This window comes from Neopelma chrysocephalum, unplaced genomic scaffold (genome assembly GCF_003984885.1).
Source record: "Neopelma chrysocephalum unplaced genomic scaffold, ASM398488v2 Primary Assembly neopelma1_44, whole genome shotgun sequence".
Lineage (NCBI taxonomy): Eukaryota > Metazoa > Chordata > Aves > Passeriformes > Pipridae > Neopelma > Neopelma chrysocephalum.
In genome coordinates this window covers 290,456-306,239 of record NW_020897703.1, presented here as the reverse complement: position 1 = coordinate 306,239, position 15,784 = coordinate 290,456, and the positions used below count along the sequence as shown (strand labels likewise).

The window sequence follows — 15,784 nt, the reverse complement described above, 5'->3', positions numbered from 1 at the left end:
TGGTCACATAGTCCAAATCTCCAAGGCACACAGTGGCAAAATCCAAAGTGACTCATGCTAGGAGCCATTCAGAGAGCTACAGTGAGTCCTCTCCTGTGGCTCCCCAGCACGTTCATTAGGCAGAGGCCTGTGCCATGCTGTCTGGCAATTGTAGAACAAAACACCAAGGGATCAGTCCCCTCCCCAGCCCCCCTTGAAAGATGTAAGTCTGTTAAAAAGCAGTCATACAAATGTCAGAACAATAAAGCAAACGCCTTAGAAATGAGCCCTCATTACTGCAAATACTTGCTCTCTGTGCATCCCCTGAGTCACATCTTCTTAAGTCTATTGCCTGGAACAAAATATTTACTGTCAGCATTTCCCAGCCAAGTCAGAGGTGGGAAAAGCTATCTGTTCTGTCTGATGCACAGGCAACACAATTTAGACCTAGCAGGCAATATTGAAGCAGACAACACCAGATCCTCAGCCAGGGCAATGCAGTGAGGTCCCACTACCTTTCCTAGGACTTGGTATCAGCTCAAAACATCACCTGCACATATAAAGCAGCTCTATCTATCTTTTCCTAAAACATGAATTCCCTAGGATTCACGCAGAAAAAATCACTTTGGCTTCAAAACAAAGAACCATATATTTAATCCTTTGTCTGTGAGTAAATATATGTAATGGGAAACTCATTTTAACTCACCTTTAAATCAGTATTTATTTTTAACTTAAGTACAAGTTAACATTTTAAACAGTCTTTTAAGAATCTCTGTAGAAGTCAGTGGAGCTTCAGCCACCTACGAGGTGGCACATCCCTTAAAATTCATTTTTAGCTCCTTTTGAGATTGTATTAAACATTTTTTTAAAAAAGTTTTTTAAACAGAGTGTTTTCTGTGATTTTTTTTTAAAAAATTCAAAGCATGCTATATAAACTCTGCTGGATTTAAGTTTAAAATTAACATTAAGCTGTGCACACAGTCTGCGGGATTTAGTTGTGCCCAGTCAGGAGGACCAAAGATCACTCTGTCAATGCCAACAGAATGCTGGTTTAACCTGTCAGAGGATATTTAACACACATAAAATGCACCAGTGCTGTGCTCTGTTCACCTTCAGGCTCACGCTGCTGGCCCAGCTCTGCAATGCAGAAGCAGCTGCATGGCTTATCTCTTCCCAGCCCCACCCAGCCCCCGTACTAAGGCAGGTGTGATTCTCCTGCCCTCTGAGAACAGTGTTCTGTGCTTCCAAAGGAGTGCATGCAGTGTCTCCACAGAGAGGCAGAGCAGAACAGGCCCGCAGCACATACAAATTAATTCAGTCCCACGGGGGCATGGACAGATGTTCAGAGCAGTTCTCAGCCAAGCTCAGCAGTTCTGCCATCTCTCCCCCTCTCTTCTAGCACTGCCCCAGCAGAAAGGAACCTTGTCTCTGACCAGGACTCATCCCTGAATGCTCCCACAGCCTGCTCCCATCCACTGCCTGCCCACCCTTGGACACCATCAGCTCACACCTCAGCTTGTGCAATGTGATCAGGAAAAAGATCTGTGCACCTACTCTTGAAGAAGGGAGATGTGAGAGATGCACACAAAAGCCCTCAGTGCATCTTTTGTGCCCACCCATGCACTGGCACAGGTTGCCCAGAGAAGTTGTGGCTGCCCCATCCCTGGCAGTGTCCAAGGCCAGCCTGGATGGAGCTCTGGGCAACCTGATCTAGTGGAAGGTATCTCTGCCCATGGCAGGGGGTTCAGAACTAGATGATCTTTAAGGTGCCTTTCAATCCAGGCTATTCTATAACTCTGTGATCTTCTGAACTACCTGTTCCACTTCCTCTGACAGAGATGCCTTCTCTGGGCACTCTAACACCTTCAAGTTTCTGCAGCCCCAGTGCTGGGGACGTCCGGGTGCTGCGGGGACAGCTGAGGCCAGGGCTGGAGGTCCCTGCAGCCACCATGAGAGCTGCATCCAGAAGCAGAGCTCCCAAGTGTACTGCAAATGAGGAGCAGCTGAGGAAGTTCCAGGTCACAGAGGAGCTACACTGGGTGGCTGAGATAAAGCTGTGAGTAGATATGAAGAACAAAAGAAAAAAGCTAGAGACAACGTAAGTGAGAAAAGAGGAAGAGAAGGAAGAGCTGACAGAGCAATTGGTGAGAAGGACAATATATTCTTAAATAGAGGGAAAGAATGACAGGGAAAGAGAAAGCAATTCATGGACAGGAACAGCTAAGGATTATTTTCCTTTACAGCTCACCACCAACCTGTGCAGACTGTACTACCCTAGATGTGGCACATACTCTGAATTTGGGGTAAAAAGCAACAGTCACGGATAATCCTTCTCCCTCTTCTGATATGTGGTGCAAAGTTGTGGATGAAAACAATTTGAGTACATCAGTAAGACTGTCATATCTACACAGCACTGGCAGCATAGGCAAAGGACCTGACTGCAAATCAGTTTATCCAAAGTGCCATAGGCTATATGGGTTGCTGGGAGCTGTACCAAACTGATCATATATCACCATGAATTAGTCTCAAGGAAAGAAACAGGAACAAAAAGTGAAATACCTGGGGTTTGTTTTCACCTCCCAAAATACACAGTGCCTCCAAGGGAAACCTATTTCCATGAACTATTCAATCTACTCAGTCCTGAGTGAAAACGACTCTCTGGGAAGCAGCTAACAGGTTTTCCTGCCCTGAAGCTAATGATATCTCACAGTTATTTCCCATATATTGCATGCAACTAAAACTAAAGTTTTGAACAGGTATTTTCCACAAATGGCCAGAAATCACTCACATGATCTAATGTACACAGCTGGGGTGCCTGGAGTTTCCTGTACTTTTTGCATGCCACGAGGAATGCCTCAGTAGTAAAAAAACCCTGAGAAACAACCAAAACTGCATTTCTAAATCATCACTTCAGAAGAGGTTTTCCAAGCACCACTGACTCTGTTTTGTAGTCAGTCTGTAGAAAAAGTAAATGCTTTGCTCAGCATCTCTCAAGGAACAAATGACAGAGTAAACACCAGCACAAAGACCTCTCACTTTGAGTCTTGCCTTTGAATTTCCAGATCAGCCGTTGGTAAGGACAAGCACTGGATCATCAGTGCTCATGTGCCAGTTAATGCCAGCCGTTTCATGCTAATTTCCATCCCTTCAGCTGGCAAAGGCAAAAAAATCTGTATTAATTATCATTACAAGGTCTGAATTTAAAGTGAGCTGTTAATCTACCAGTAGCAACACCACAAAATGAAAAACCCAAACTAAAACACCAGTGCATGTCGAGTTTTGCTGTTCTTACCCAGGATATGAATATAGCAAGAGAAGAGATGATTTTTTCTCTATATTGTAATCTCACAGACTAAATACAGCAGGAAAGACAAAGTTCTCCCTTGCTTCCTTCTAATATTTCCTTTGAGTTTCATTCAAATTAAAACCCAGATTGCCTTTGTTTTCCAATCTTAAAACAGAGTAGCTCATCAGGGTGAGTCAAACCAAGAAATTTGCATATATATCTCTCTCATACTTGTATTTTGCACAGAAGATACGCCCCAAAGTAATATTTCCTTTCCATTTCCATGAAAGTTGTGCCTCAGTGAGGACTGTGGAGTGAGGTCTCCAGCAGAAAGTGCTTCCAGTCTCTTCTCTGTCTCCCTTAACCTTGAGAAGCAAATGCTAGAGGAAAGGAGGAAAAAAAATTAAATCCTCCTTTCCTTTGTCAGCCAGCCTGGCTGTGGCTCAGAGCCGTCACAGGGAGCCTGTGCACTCCTGAATGCTAAATAAGCTCCCAGGCTACATACTTTCTCTCAGTGGAGATTAATAAGAGATCTCACTCTGTGTGGGGCCATGTTGGCATGGCAACGGGGAAAAAAAGGAATCAGCAATGCCTGGCACTCCTGCAGGAGCAGCAGACTTTGTGTGACTCTCGTTTCTGTGAGCGATGTGATGGCACCCACCTCCTCTCCACCAAAGGTTAAACCCCTGCCCAGTGAGGAAGGGCCTGCGCCCAGCCCATGTGGTGGCAGGACCTGCCTCCATCAGATGGGACCTGGGGACACCTTGTGCCAGGCTAACCTGTCCTTAGCCAAGGCTGGAATGTCCACCAGACACACACCTGAGCTTCCGCAGTGGGAAAAGCACAGGGAGGGATCTGTGACACAGGGCTGACCAGGCTAATGACCACACTTCCAGGCACAGGGCAAGGGGCCTGGAAATTTGGCCAGCAGTGCCCACCAGCACGTCCCAGGCTGTCACCTAAGAACCTGCTGCTTCCCTTTCAAGGTGACTTTGGAGTAGAAGTTGCCATTTTGGCTCTGCGTGGAACAAGAGCAGCTGTGTGTCTGCAAAAAAAGGCTCTGTTGTTCAGTAACAAACCTTCCTCCTAACCTTCCTGCCCCCCGGATCAAAACTGGAAAGGAAGATTATATGCTGGCACAGTCCCCAGCAATACCACCTTCCAGCTGCAACCACAGAGACCTCTGCCCAGTACCAAATACTGCCCAGTGCTCCTGCATGTCCTTTATGTTGCCATCCTGGGGATGGAGATCACGATGACTTCCCTGTAGACATGACAGGGATGAACCATTGAAGTGCTTTGTCTCCACCTCTCTGCAAGGGGCAGAGCTGAGCCCAGCCCTGCACAGGGCCATGCCACCTGCCCATGGCTCTGCCACAGCCCTCCTGGCTGACCTGGGGTAAGTCTGTTTACACCCAGGGGCCGTTTCTCCTGGCTTTTACAAGTCCTGTCTACTTTATGTAATTCATAAATGCACAAGCTGCCTCCTACCACACACCATGCACTTCATACACTGAAAAGAACTTCAGCACAACAGGCCACAAATCAGAACGTGGCCTCTGGACACAAGTGCCCCACCAGTCACTCTTCCGATGCCAGTGCTGGAGGGTCAAGATCTGAACAGCAAAGTCTGCATTTACAGCCCCCATCAGAGCAGGCAGCCAAACACAGATGGCAATGAAGGTGGATAGAGGCAAGCAGATGACAGGGAGACAAAAGCAGAAAATTTAACATCCAGGATGCATTCTATGTCTGACAGGATACTCATCCTTCAGCAGCAATAGCTGTCCTGGCTACAGAAGCCCCCCAAAGAATGGCTGCAGGTGTTTTCAAAAGGTTTCGATAAATGGTGTTCATGGAGACGATCTGAATCACCGGTGTGGTTGGAACAACATGTTATGAAAGATATTTCCTCCACAGCCCAGCTTCATTGCTCCTCGTTGCATTCTAAGGTTGTTATCAATTACATTTTCTGGGAACACTGATGGCACCAAGCGAACACTGGTGGCCAGGTCAACACACTCTCACTTCTTCAGGAAGCACAGCTGCTTGTGCAATTCCCTCTTAGGATGCTCATTTGTAACAAGAAAATACCAAAGTGAACCAAACCACCAGGGAGCCCCAAGGAAAGGGCTAGGTGAAGCCTTCTCTTGGCCAGCTGCAGCGCTGATGTGGTGCCATACAGGAGCTGACTGTGATGGTGTTACTGCACCTGGGCAGAGATACGGTTTGCAAAGTGAATCTGAAGGACAGACTCCCAGGGGAGCTTAGGGATAAGAGAGACTGATGTTCTCTGAGTGTCTGACTCCCAGCCATGGGAGTCAACAGCACCTGCTCACTTGGGTTATCTCACACCACTCCCTTTCAGGCAATAATTGTTGCATGTTTGCTCTGCCCGAAACTGTGTCTGACCCTCTAGCTCCTACCAATACTTTTCGATCACTGATTTCTGAAGTCCCAAGAGGAGGTGGAAGGGCAGAGCCAATCCCTCAGGGAGGTTATGGTTGGACAAAACACGTTGTCTTACTGGATTTTGTGATTAATAGGGCCAGCCACAGAAAAACCCACAGCAGTTATCAAATATTTTAGAATCAGGAAGAACATAACTGTGGGTAGGGGACATGTGATGGAATTTCTGTGCCTTCATTCCCGGTCCTCTGCAGAAGGACAACTGAGAAGCACCTCTACGATGAGCTTAACAGAGAATGGTAAAAGTCCCAACATTTTCCAGAAGTGCTCCAGAGGGGCTTTGCAGCCTTCACCTATGCTGTCTTCAGCAACATAATCTGAACATGTCTGTAATATTCCAGTAATGTGTCCCAGAAAATGACACTTGTACTATGCTTCACACAGAGAAGAAAAGTTTCAGAAGCTCGGTATGTTCATCTGTATCTAAATTGGCAGAATGATGGTGCACAGTAATTACTGTCACATTTCCTGGGCAAAGGGAGGGAGATCAAAATGCCTAATTAACAGTTTCTTTCCCATGGGAGCCATCAATGACATGGTAAGATGCCTTCTTTAAGCTCTGCAGAATAAATAACAGAAACGGGACAAACCCAGCTGTCACATTCAGCTCTCAGTGTCAATGATTTTGCATCCTTCTGTGCATTTTGTCTGCATTGCTCGAGACACGTGGCTTGCTGAAAATGTACATCTGACAACAAGGTTGGGAATCTCCTTTTGGAAAAAGGCATTCAGGGAGCTTGTTGGGGGTGCTCTGGTAACTCTAGGAGGGCTTGGGCAGCAGCAGGACAGCCAGTGTGAACAGCCAAATGAAAAGGAAATCACTGACAAAGAAGTCCTGTTAGAAAGAAAGACTAAAAAGGCCTCTGTACAATGAAGGCCTGTTTGTATGTTTACTGGCAGTGCCATCAGAGTACTATCACTTGTATGGAAAGAGAGAGAAAGGAAAAGGAGATTAAACGAGATGTCACTAGAGGGGGAACAAACAATTAGCACTCCATGAGACCAGGCCATGAGTCAGTGCATGTCAGCCTGGAGAGGCTGTTGTGTTTGCTGACCCCAACCACGGTGCTGCAATCCTGCTTCACTAAAACTCCAGGCCCAGCCCTGGGGGCTGAGGGCCCTGAGCCACCACAACTACATACCATGGTGATCTTCTGACAGTGCAGTGGTGTTGAGGGCTGTGAACAGGATCCTCTTCACTTGGAGACTGGCTACTGCAATGCAAGGCTATGGGATACAGACTGTTTCCTTGACTCACAGCCAGGTGGCTGAAACAAGCACAATCCCTACTTTCAACATGTTTTTTTTGCATAGTCAACCTAAAGGGACTCCCCACCTCTGCTCAAGCATTACTGGCCATGCCAGGGAAGTCCTTCAGGCTGGCATTCCCCACAGCTTATTGAAATATGCTTATTTAAAGAGAAGTTGGTCACAGGTATAAATTTGTTGCAGATGTCCATTTAGTCCATCGAAACAAAGCGTAAAACAAAGGGCTGAATCAGAATAAATTCCATTCAAAGCTGAAATGTGATTTGTTCCTTCGCACTTTTCTCTTTGGTTGTTCCCTGCAGACTGTGCCATTCCTGATGTCTGAATCCCCTCCTCTCTGGGGTAATATCTGCCATCATGCAAAAGCTGTGTTGCCTCTGGATGAACAAATAAAACTGAACCTCTATTGTCCTTACCTCGTCTTCCAAATTTTCTCTTTTTTCCCTGCCAGTTCCTTCCACTGCTTTGCTCCCTCACAGCTTTCACCTCACCAGCTCTCAGCCCTTCACCTCTCTCAGTTCTCCTGCTGATGAGTATGTTCCCCCAAATTGCTCAATCCCTTACTCCTCCCTCAGCTCAGTACTGCCACTTCTTCGTTCCTTCTCATAGGTCTAGGGCTCCCCCTATTTCTGTTTCACTTACAGTCTAACACACACCAGTTTCTGGGTTCCCCCAGCCACCAAAAATCCAAGCCTCTCCGGTGGATCTGTTACAGGCTTCCTCTCACCCCCTTTTCCCATGACTCAAGAGCCAGGAGCGCTCAACCTGCATCTGCTGTGCTGTGTCAGGAAGCCAGCTACAGTTTTCCACAGCCTCTTTGCATCCCACACAGTTTGGATACCCTGCCAATTAATGAAGGGCTCAGTTTGTCACTCTGGTAGGACATGTTACTGTCCTGAACACTGTCTGACACCAGGACACAGACACTGTCCTGAGGCTCTGGTAATAGGATTTTAGGAAATGCTTTCCCTTCATCTGTCAAAAAAATAATTCATCAAATAACTGTGCAGGCAATCCAAGCCCCCTCCGATTACAAACCTGAGTTTCCCATATAATGAAGAAAGCACTTAACCGGTTGAGTCACTGTCCATAAAGACATATTGTAGAAGATGGTTCACAATGCATCTAACTACTTTTATCCCTAATTACATAAATTTGACAGGTTAGTCACTACACTACTGAAAAGAAAAAACAGATGCATTTTAAGTGTAAAACCACAAACCTTTGCAGCTTGATGTTCCTTGCAATTCAAATAAGATGGATTGTGTTGAATTGCTGGTTCCCAGAGTAGTGCAGATGCACGCTGCAATGCATCTGTATTGCTTCTCACTGCTTCCTCCCAGTTAGCTGACCATGACTTTACAGTAAGCACAGAAAAGGCTGCCACTCTCGTGTTTCATTACAAGTCAGGTACATCCTGTGCTCTACCATGGAGTTCAACCCAGAGCTTTCCCTGTCAGCCCACTTCAGAGTGAGTTTCTGAGGATTACACTATCACGCCCCCTTTGCAAGCACACATCTCATGTGACATGAAAAGGTTTGGCTTGACAAAACCTACAGATCTCATCCTCTACTCTCAATAATTCCAGAATCCTCATCAAAAATGCTGTGTGTATGCAAGTGAGAAGGGACGTGGACAGGCATGTACCAGGAAGAGCACATGGAAACATGGTGAGTCTTGGGCTGTGGGATGCTGCGGAGTGCACCAAAGGCAAGGTGTCTTCAGGAGCATGGCAGGAACAGCATGGGACTTGTGGCTAGCAGAGGCACAGGGCTGAGCTGGTCTGCCAAGGGCAGCCCAAGTATATACAGAAATGTGTATGCACAAATGCATATAAAAAGGAATAACTGCTTTACAGCCCTTACTTATATCACATCCCTAACAGACTCCTGTGTGCTATGCCAAAAAAACCCGGCCTACTCTCTTTGACTTTGGTGGCTGCCGGATCAGGCCCTGAGGCTGCCCTGTCCACAGTGCTGTGCACTCTCTCACGTTCCCATCGGCCCATTTGAAAGGAGGGCATTGATGTGTCTCCATAATGCAGCCATTACCAGCACGATACCGAGACAGATCAATCACAGGCAACACAACAGCCAGATTCAGAGGATTCCAAAAATTGAGGTCAGACTCAGTAACTCTTAGACAGATGCCCGAGAGAGAGACACATACATACAGAGAGGCAAATTTTAACTGTGCAAACCTAAAAATGTCACTTGCAGTGATGGATTGGATGTGTTTTGGCAAGAACTGTTACTTCCTCCCCCGTTACTACCCCGTGCCTCTGCATTAGTGTTGGCATAAGGTGCCTTTGTCTTGGTGGCCTGACTCTAACCTTTCCCTTAACACGCAGCCCTCCGATTTCCCTGCAAATGGGTGTCCTGCTGCTTTGCTGTGCCCTGAAGGGACTATTGCAGAATACCTCTCCCTAGGAGAGGCCCATTTTGTGGCTAAATCCCAGCTCCTGGGTCAGTCAGGTGCTGGAGACCTTTCTTAGGTGAAGTGTACCAGGGATGTGGTTATGGATGGCTGCCTGGGAAACACCTCCTTGAAACAGTGCTCCGCTGTGCATGAGCTGGTTGTTGCAGCTGCTGGAGATTTATGGACTCTGACACGAAGGATGAGAAGCCAAAGATTTTCCACTGTTGGACTTGCACCAGGGAAAATAAAATCCCTGTAAATCCACTCAAACCCACAGTTTGGCTTAGTTATCTCCATTGACCTTGGCTTCCTGTGCATTTTCTCCTCAGCTGTTTGGAGTCAGTAAGCCACTACAATGATTAAATGATTCACATTATTGACAATTATGTGTGACAGAGTGGCATTTAAAAACCCCTCCTGATACAACACCCCACTGCAATTGAAATTTGCAAGCAGACTAACACAGCAAAGACGACTGAATTTGGTGGTGAATGACAATCTGGATTTCATGATCAAATTCTCAATCAAACACCAAAAATCTAAACATCCGGCTTCACAAAGCATTCAGCACATCCAGCTAGTAAATACTAGTGTGAAGTGGCAATACATGCTTTGGTCCCTTCTTCACTACTATCACTTCTATCACTACAGTAAGCTGCCAACAGGCTTCTCTTTCAAAAAGAGAAAAATTATTCAAAATATATCTTAAGTATCCTCAGATGGTTTACATTGCATTAATTAAATGTGGACTTAGCCAACTTGTGCGAGGGTGCAGTGCACAAGTTTCCAGAGAGCTAGGAATTCATGTATGAAGACAAGCAGTTCTAAGGACTTTTCTGGTACTCAAGCGCAAAGATGCCACAAGATAGGCTATATTCAGACTTCCAAACAAAAGCTGTATGTATTGACAGTAAGTCCCCACACCAGAGATCTTGCAATCTGAGCAGATAGTGAGAAAAAAGCAGGAGAGGAGGAAATGAGGCCACAAAGTGGTGGCTGAAGCAAATTTCACCCAGATCAAGAGTAATCTTGTTCCCTTGGCAAGTGTGTGTCCCCAGTCCTGCTGCCTGCCCTAGACCATACTGCCTCATTTTGTCTTGTTCTGCTGTTTAACCACTTGCCTCAAAAAGCAGTGTGAAAATACACTACTATAATGCCCACTGATGGCCAGCAGTGGGTTCCTGCCTCCTCTCACCCATTAGTAGCAAACTTCATTAAATGTTCAGATCTCTCTCTGAGCATCACTCAGAACCTGAGCTTGAGAGAGCCTGAGCATTCCTCTCCTCCCTTTGTATGGATAGGAAATTTCTCTTCATCCTGTAAAGTTATTCCCACTTCTGTGCATGTATGAGGGGATTTGTCCACATTGTGTGAAAAATTCGTGGCAAAGATGAGAAATGCACTCGGTCCTCCCTCGGCTCACATCAACCCCTAAGAACTGCAGCATCTTACCTCTCTTGCTCATTTGCTGGCTGAGCAGAGCATAAAGTTGAGTTACAGCACACAGACAAGACCTTGTTATTATCCCCAGTCATCAACAGTGTGTTCACCTGAAACCTCACACAGGATTTTCTTCTACCTTTGGCTTTCAAATTTTGGCTATCCACAAGAAAAGATTTTAAATCTAAACTCATTGACTTTTAGCAGAGATCTCCACTTCCAGCACAGTTGCTTATGAAATGACTGTAGGGTCCAAGAGCCTTAAATTTCTCCAGCTGCTGAGAAATTATGCATAGCATCACCAAATGCTGTCAACAGCCAAAAAACACTGCTAGAAAGATCTCTTTAGCATGCATGAATGGATGCATCAAGGGCAGTTGTGTCTGTACAAGAGAAATTCTTTCACTGTGCATTTGGGGTTTAAAGTGGGAACTCTGCACGGAGAGAATTAGTATTTACTTCTAAAACAGGAAACTTGCTTTGCATATTTCATTTTGACACAGTCACACTTGTCTTTTACTTCTGCAAATAACAAGCTGCATCCCAAAAACCTCAAATAGCTTACAAATAGACAAAGTCCCAGTGAGAATCTAGTGAGATGTGGTTAGGCAAGGACAAATAAATGCTGACGCTGAATTGTGGTGCCCCCGGTGAGACTGAGCAACGCATTATTCTGCAAATAGTATGTGGTTTCAAGAAGGTGGTGTTACTTGTGAGCAGTACCAGGAGAATCCATCCTTCATGCACTCACAAATACATGACAGCTGGGCAGTTTCCTACTCCCTCCTAGCCCAGAGGAGCTGAGCAGCTGGTCTACAGCAGTCTGTTCCTCTCACCCCTAGAGAGATGACCCTGTTCCATTGACCAAGATGGACTAAGGCACTGTTATGCCTTTCCTGAAGCCTTCTCAGAGCCCTGCCCAGGATCCTGGAGATCCTGGATACAAGCGGTGCAAGCCTAGGTGAAGATGCAGCCCTTACTGTGAAGAGCTAGTGCCCTTCCAAAGCACGTGCTCCCTCACGTCAACTCCCCCGAGCCCCTGCGCACGCTTGGCTCCACCCTCTGGAGAAGTATCCCATGGTCTGCAGAGCCCCGTGTTGTGCAGCAGGGCATCCAGGTGCATTACCTGCGGTCTCCCTGTCCCCTGCCGACAGCTCCCCGTTGATCCCGTTCTCTTTGGTCTGAGCATACGTCCCCAGCTGCTCGTGGCCGCCCAGTCTCGGCTCCTCGTCCTCTCGGTAGGGAAATCCATTGGCACTTCTGACCAGTCCAGCACCTGAACCACCCTGATCCTTAATTTCAGGTGAATGTGGGTGTGAAGAAGCCTCTGTTAGCTGACCTGAAGTCCAGTGCGGTGCCTTGGCTTCGTCCTTCCTATCCTCCGCCATGGTTCCTTGCCTTCACCGCTCGGCCTGTAATGACATGAGCAGGAGAGATCAGCTCCAAGGGGGTGACCAGCTGGCAGTGACCAGGTGCAACACAATCATGTCACTAGCAGTGCTCCTGGTAAATTCGTGTCCCGCAGATAAGGGAGAGTTTAAATGCAGGAGTGACTCTGTGTGTTTGTCCAAGTCATTAGTGAACTAATTTAAGCCCAAAAGAAACCACCAGCAGTAAAAATTATGGATCAAGTCCACCCTGATTCTCGTATGCCTTGCAATTATTAGCCCCAGTTTCTCAAGAGCTGTTGTTAATCTGATCTGAACTCATTAATTACAGTTAAAATGTCGACCCACTTAACAAGAAGTGAATCTGTCATCACAGTGCAACGACACCTTCCTAGGGAAATGAAGGGAAGAACACTGCAACTGCTAAAAGAAGTGAAGCTGGTGTTGCAGTTGCAGAGGGTGGGTGCTCGTCAAGCACAGAAGGACAAGGCAACGTGTCCTCTGCAGCACGAGCAATCTGCCACTTCCCAGGTCAGAAGCCACGTTGAGAACATGCGCTGGGTTCCTGAACATATGTGCTGATTGACCCTGTTTACATCCCCTCTTACTTGCTGTTTTGTGAACATTCACACTCACTCCCTTTTGTGGGGAACAGTTGTTTCTCATACAAGCGTTTCCATTCTCTTATGACTATCAGTATTTATACACAAACAAAACTAATCATTATTTGCTGCTTCACATATATGTCATTCCTGTTCATTAGCTCTCATTTATCCAAGCCAGGAAAAGAAGTCACTGCACAAGCCACAGGCTTTGGATACTCCTTGTAGATAAATGTAGCAATAGCTTCTCAATACGCAAACCTAGTAAGGCAATAAATCATAATCTGTGTTTTGATGATAAGATAACCTCTGCGGAGGAGAGGAAGGCTTGCCCTGAGCTAGCTACTTCAAAGTGAAAACCAGCATGCCTTTTCCAAAGGCACTTGCTACCTCTCTTTTTCCTGGGAGAAGAAAAACACATAAAAGAAATCAGCTGAACGCAGTCAACCAGCCACCTTATCGCAGAGGCTGAGCAGTCTAGAAAAGAAGGCACAAACTGGATACTGCACATATTCTGCAGATATTTATCCACAAAGTCAGGTCAGTTTGCAGAAAACCTCTGAACATAAGAAAAAGCTATTGTTATTTGCCAGAGAATTATCCGCAAGTGATAACTCAAACCCTTTCTGATCAGGTATTGTTATTTAATAATAATGGCTTTTGAAGCTACTTTAACTTTAAAAAAACCCCAAAACAAAACACGGTGAATCACAAAAATTAGATGTCATTCACAGTATGTGACTCAAATTGTAGTTCCATACCAAAAAGGACTAATAACTCTTTTGCCTTCTGGTGAGATCATATTGTTTTGGGAAGCATAGCTTTGCCTGCTCTCACCCTGGCCCAGCCCCATTCCCTGGGAATAACTATCTGCATTAGGACTGCAGAAGCAGGTGAAACTTGCTCTGAGCTGTAATGAAAACGGTGGACTGAGCAGTATCACAAAGCAAGGAGGCATGGCTCAATCAACCACAGAAAGAGTAAACATGCTCCACACCCCTTTGCCTTCCCCACCTCCTTTACCCTGATGGGACATTGATCAGTGAGATATTCTGCATGAACAGCCAGAGCCTTAAAGCAGCCATCTCACATCATACCAGGAAAGCTGATGGTGGTATTATGAAGGAGAGAGTCTGAGCTGAGCAAATACTCTCTCCTACATACCCTCTGCATCTAGGTCTGTTACTACATGACACTACAGAATATTTTCTGATCAGAGCCTTCCCAAAACATGAGGCCACGGGACAAATGTCTCCCTTTGACTAGGAATGAGCAGCACACATCCAAAGCCACCAACATCTGGGATCTGAGGACAGAACAGAGCCTGTTCTGGGAGAAAAATGAGACATTCTCATTTATGTCCCTTGAGGAAACTCAGGGAAAAAAAACCACAAAAAACCACAAAACCCAAACAAACAAAAAACCCAAGCCCTAACTCAAAGCTTCCCTCACCAACCCAAGTGTGATTGACAGCAAGTCCCAGGAGCAGGATGAACCTGTCCATCAGCTTCAGCAGTTCTGTCCCTGGGTCACCCATGAGAAGAGCCCAGAGCTGCAGCAAGGACAGGGAGCGTTATGCAAGAGCCAAGTGTGGGGAATGTTGTTCTGAAAATCACTGGGGCAAATATAATGGTTATATCCCACCACCACAGTTTGGAGGCTATTATCCCTGAAGTACCCTTCCTGGTTCCAGGCAGACACTCCCTGATTGACTTGAAGCTCTTGAGGAAGGATATTCACATCCTCACAATGGACTGTGCCACAGAAGTCCCCTGTGAAAGTAACAGAAGTGCTTTTATCTTTAAAAATAAATACAGTGGGCAGACTTCAATGGGAACTGTGTGTATCTGGAGGCAGAATTTGGCTCAGTATTTATAATAGATGGTTACAGAGTGAAACATGGATGAATTCATTCTTGACTCCCTGTTATTCATCAAGTGCTCTCAGAGTTTATAATGGTAGTAGAGACACAGTGAGTGAGTCACACACTGCATCTTTGTACTCAACAACTTAGCAGTGACTATCTGCTGTATGGCCTGATTCATCCACAGCTCGTGTCCAAATCCAGAATACATGGGTGTGCTTTGCACCATTCAGGTGAAGGTTTTTTCTGTAATTTCATTAGCATACCATGGAATAAAATTAATTGGGTAATTTAAATATTGATACAGAAACACAAAGAGTGGACAGACAATATAGCAGAATTTAAATAGTGAGAGGTATGCAATAAGAAGAAACCTGGAATAGTTTGGACAATCTATGGAAACACTGTACTTCATGGAAGCAAAAAGTTCCTCTTTCTACTATGAGTTTCTTACTCTTTGCATAAACTGCAATGAAGGCTTTCAAAAAAAAATCAGAAAAGAAGGGACAGTCGGTCCTCTAAAATGTCATGTTGCTTAGTTAAAATGAATTTGTACCTTTATGAGCATTTCTTCCCTATCCTTTACAGCAGAACCTCATTATCAGGGAATATTGAGCAGCAGACTCACCAGTATGTTTGCCTGTCACCTCAGCTGGCTGAGGCAGGTGCTGGACCACAGCAGTAAGGGCAGCAGAGCTCACAGGCAGCACCGGCCTTGGCTGAACCCACACCCCAGCACAGCCCCTTACTCCAAAGCCATCCTCACCACACCATGCCAATATGTCCCAGGGCAGGATGTGTCAGGCACATGGCATGAGACTGTGGTAACACTCCTCCCTCAGGATGCTCCTCACCTTGAAGCCTGATCAAAGCCAGCTGTGCAAATCAGTAGGAGTGGGGTGGGAAATGCCCCCTCCTTCCAGAGGGATCGAGCAGGTGCTGTTGAGCACCACAAACCACACAGTGACACCGACCCACATCTGTGGGCCATGCACAGCCCTCCCCAAAAGGCTTTCCTTGTCCAGATTGACATGGAGGAGGCACCCTGGCCATTCCCTGTCCAGACAG

General features: G+C 46.1%; 1 protein-coding gene across 33 annotated transcripts in view; it reads right to left on the bottom strand.

The window, feature by feature from the left end:
* MAP2 (microtubule associated protein 2) overlaps window positions 1-15,784 on the bottom strand; it is a 222,979-nt gene that overhangs the window by 61,463 nt on the left and 145,732 nt on the right. For all 33 annotated transcript variants that reach the window (XM_027677935.1, XM_027677941.1, XM_027677937.1 and 30 more), the window contains one exon: window positions 11,989-12,274. In XM_027677935.1, coding sequence (XP_027533736.1) covers window positions 11,989-12,250 — 262 coding nt within the window. In that variant the 5' untranslated portion in view covers window positions 12,251-12,274. The remainder of the gene's footprint in view (window positions 1-11,988; window positions 12,275-15,784) is intronic.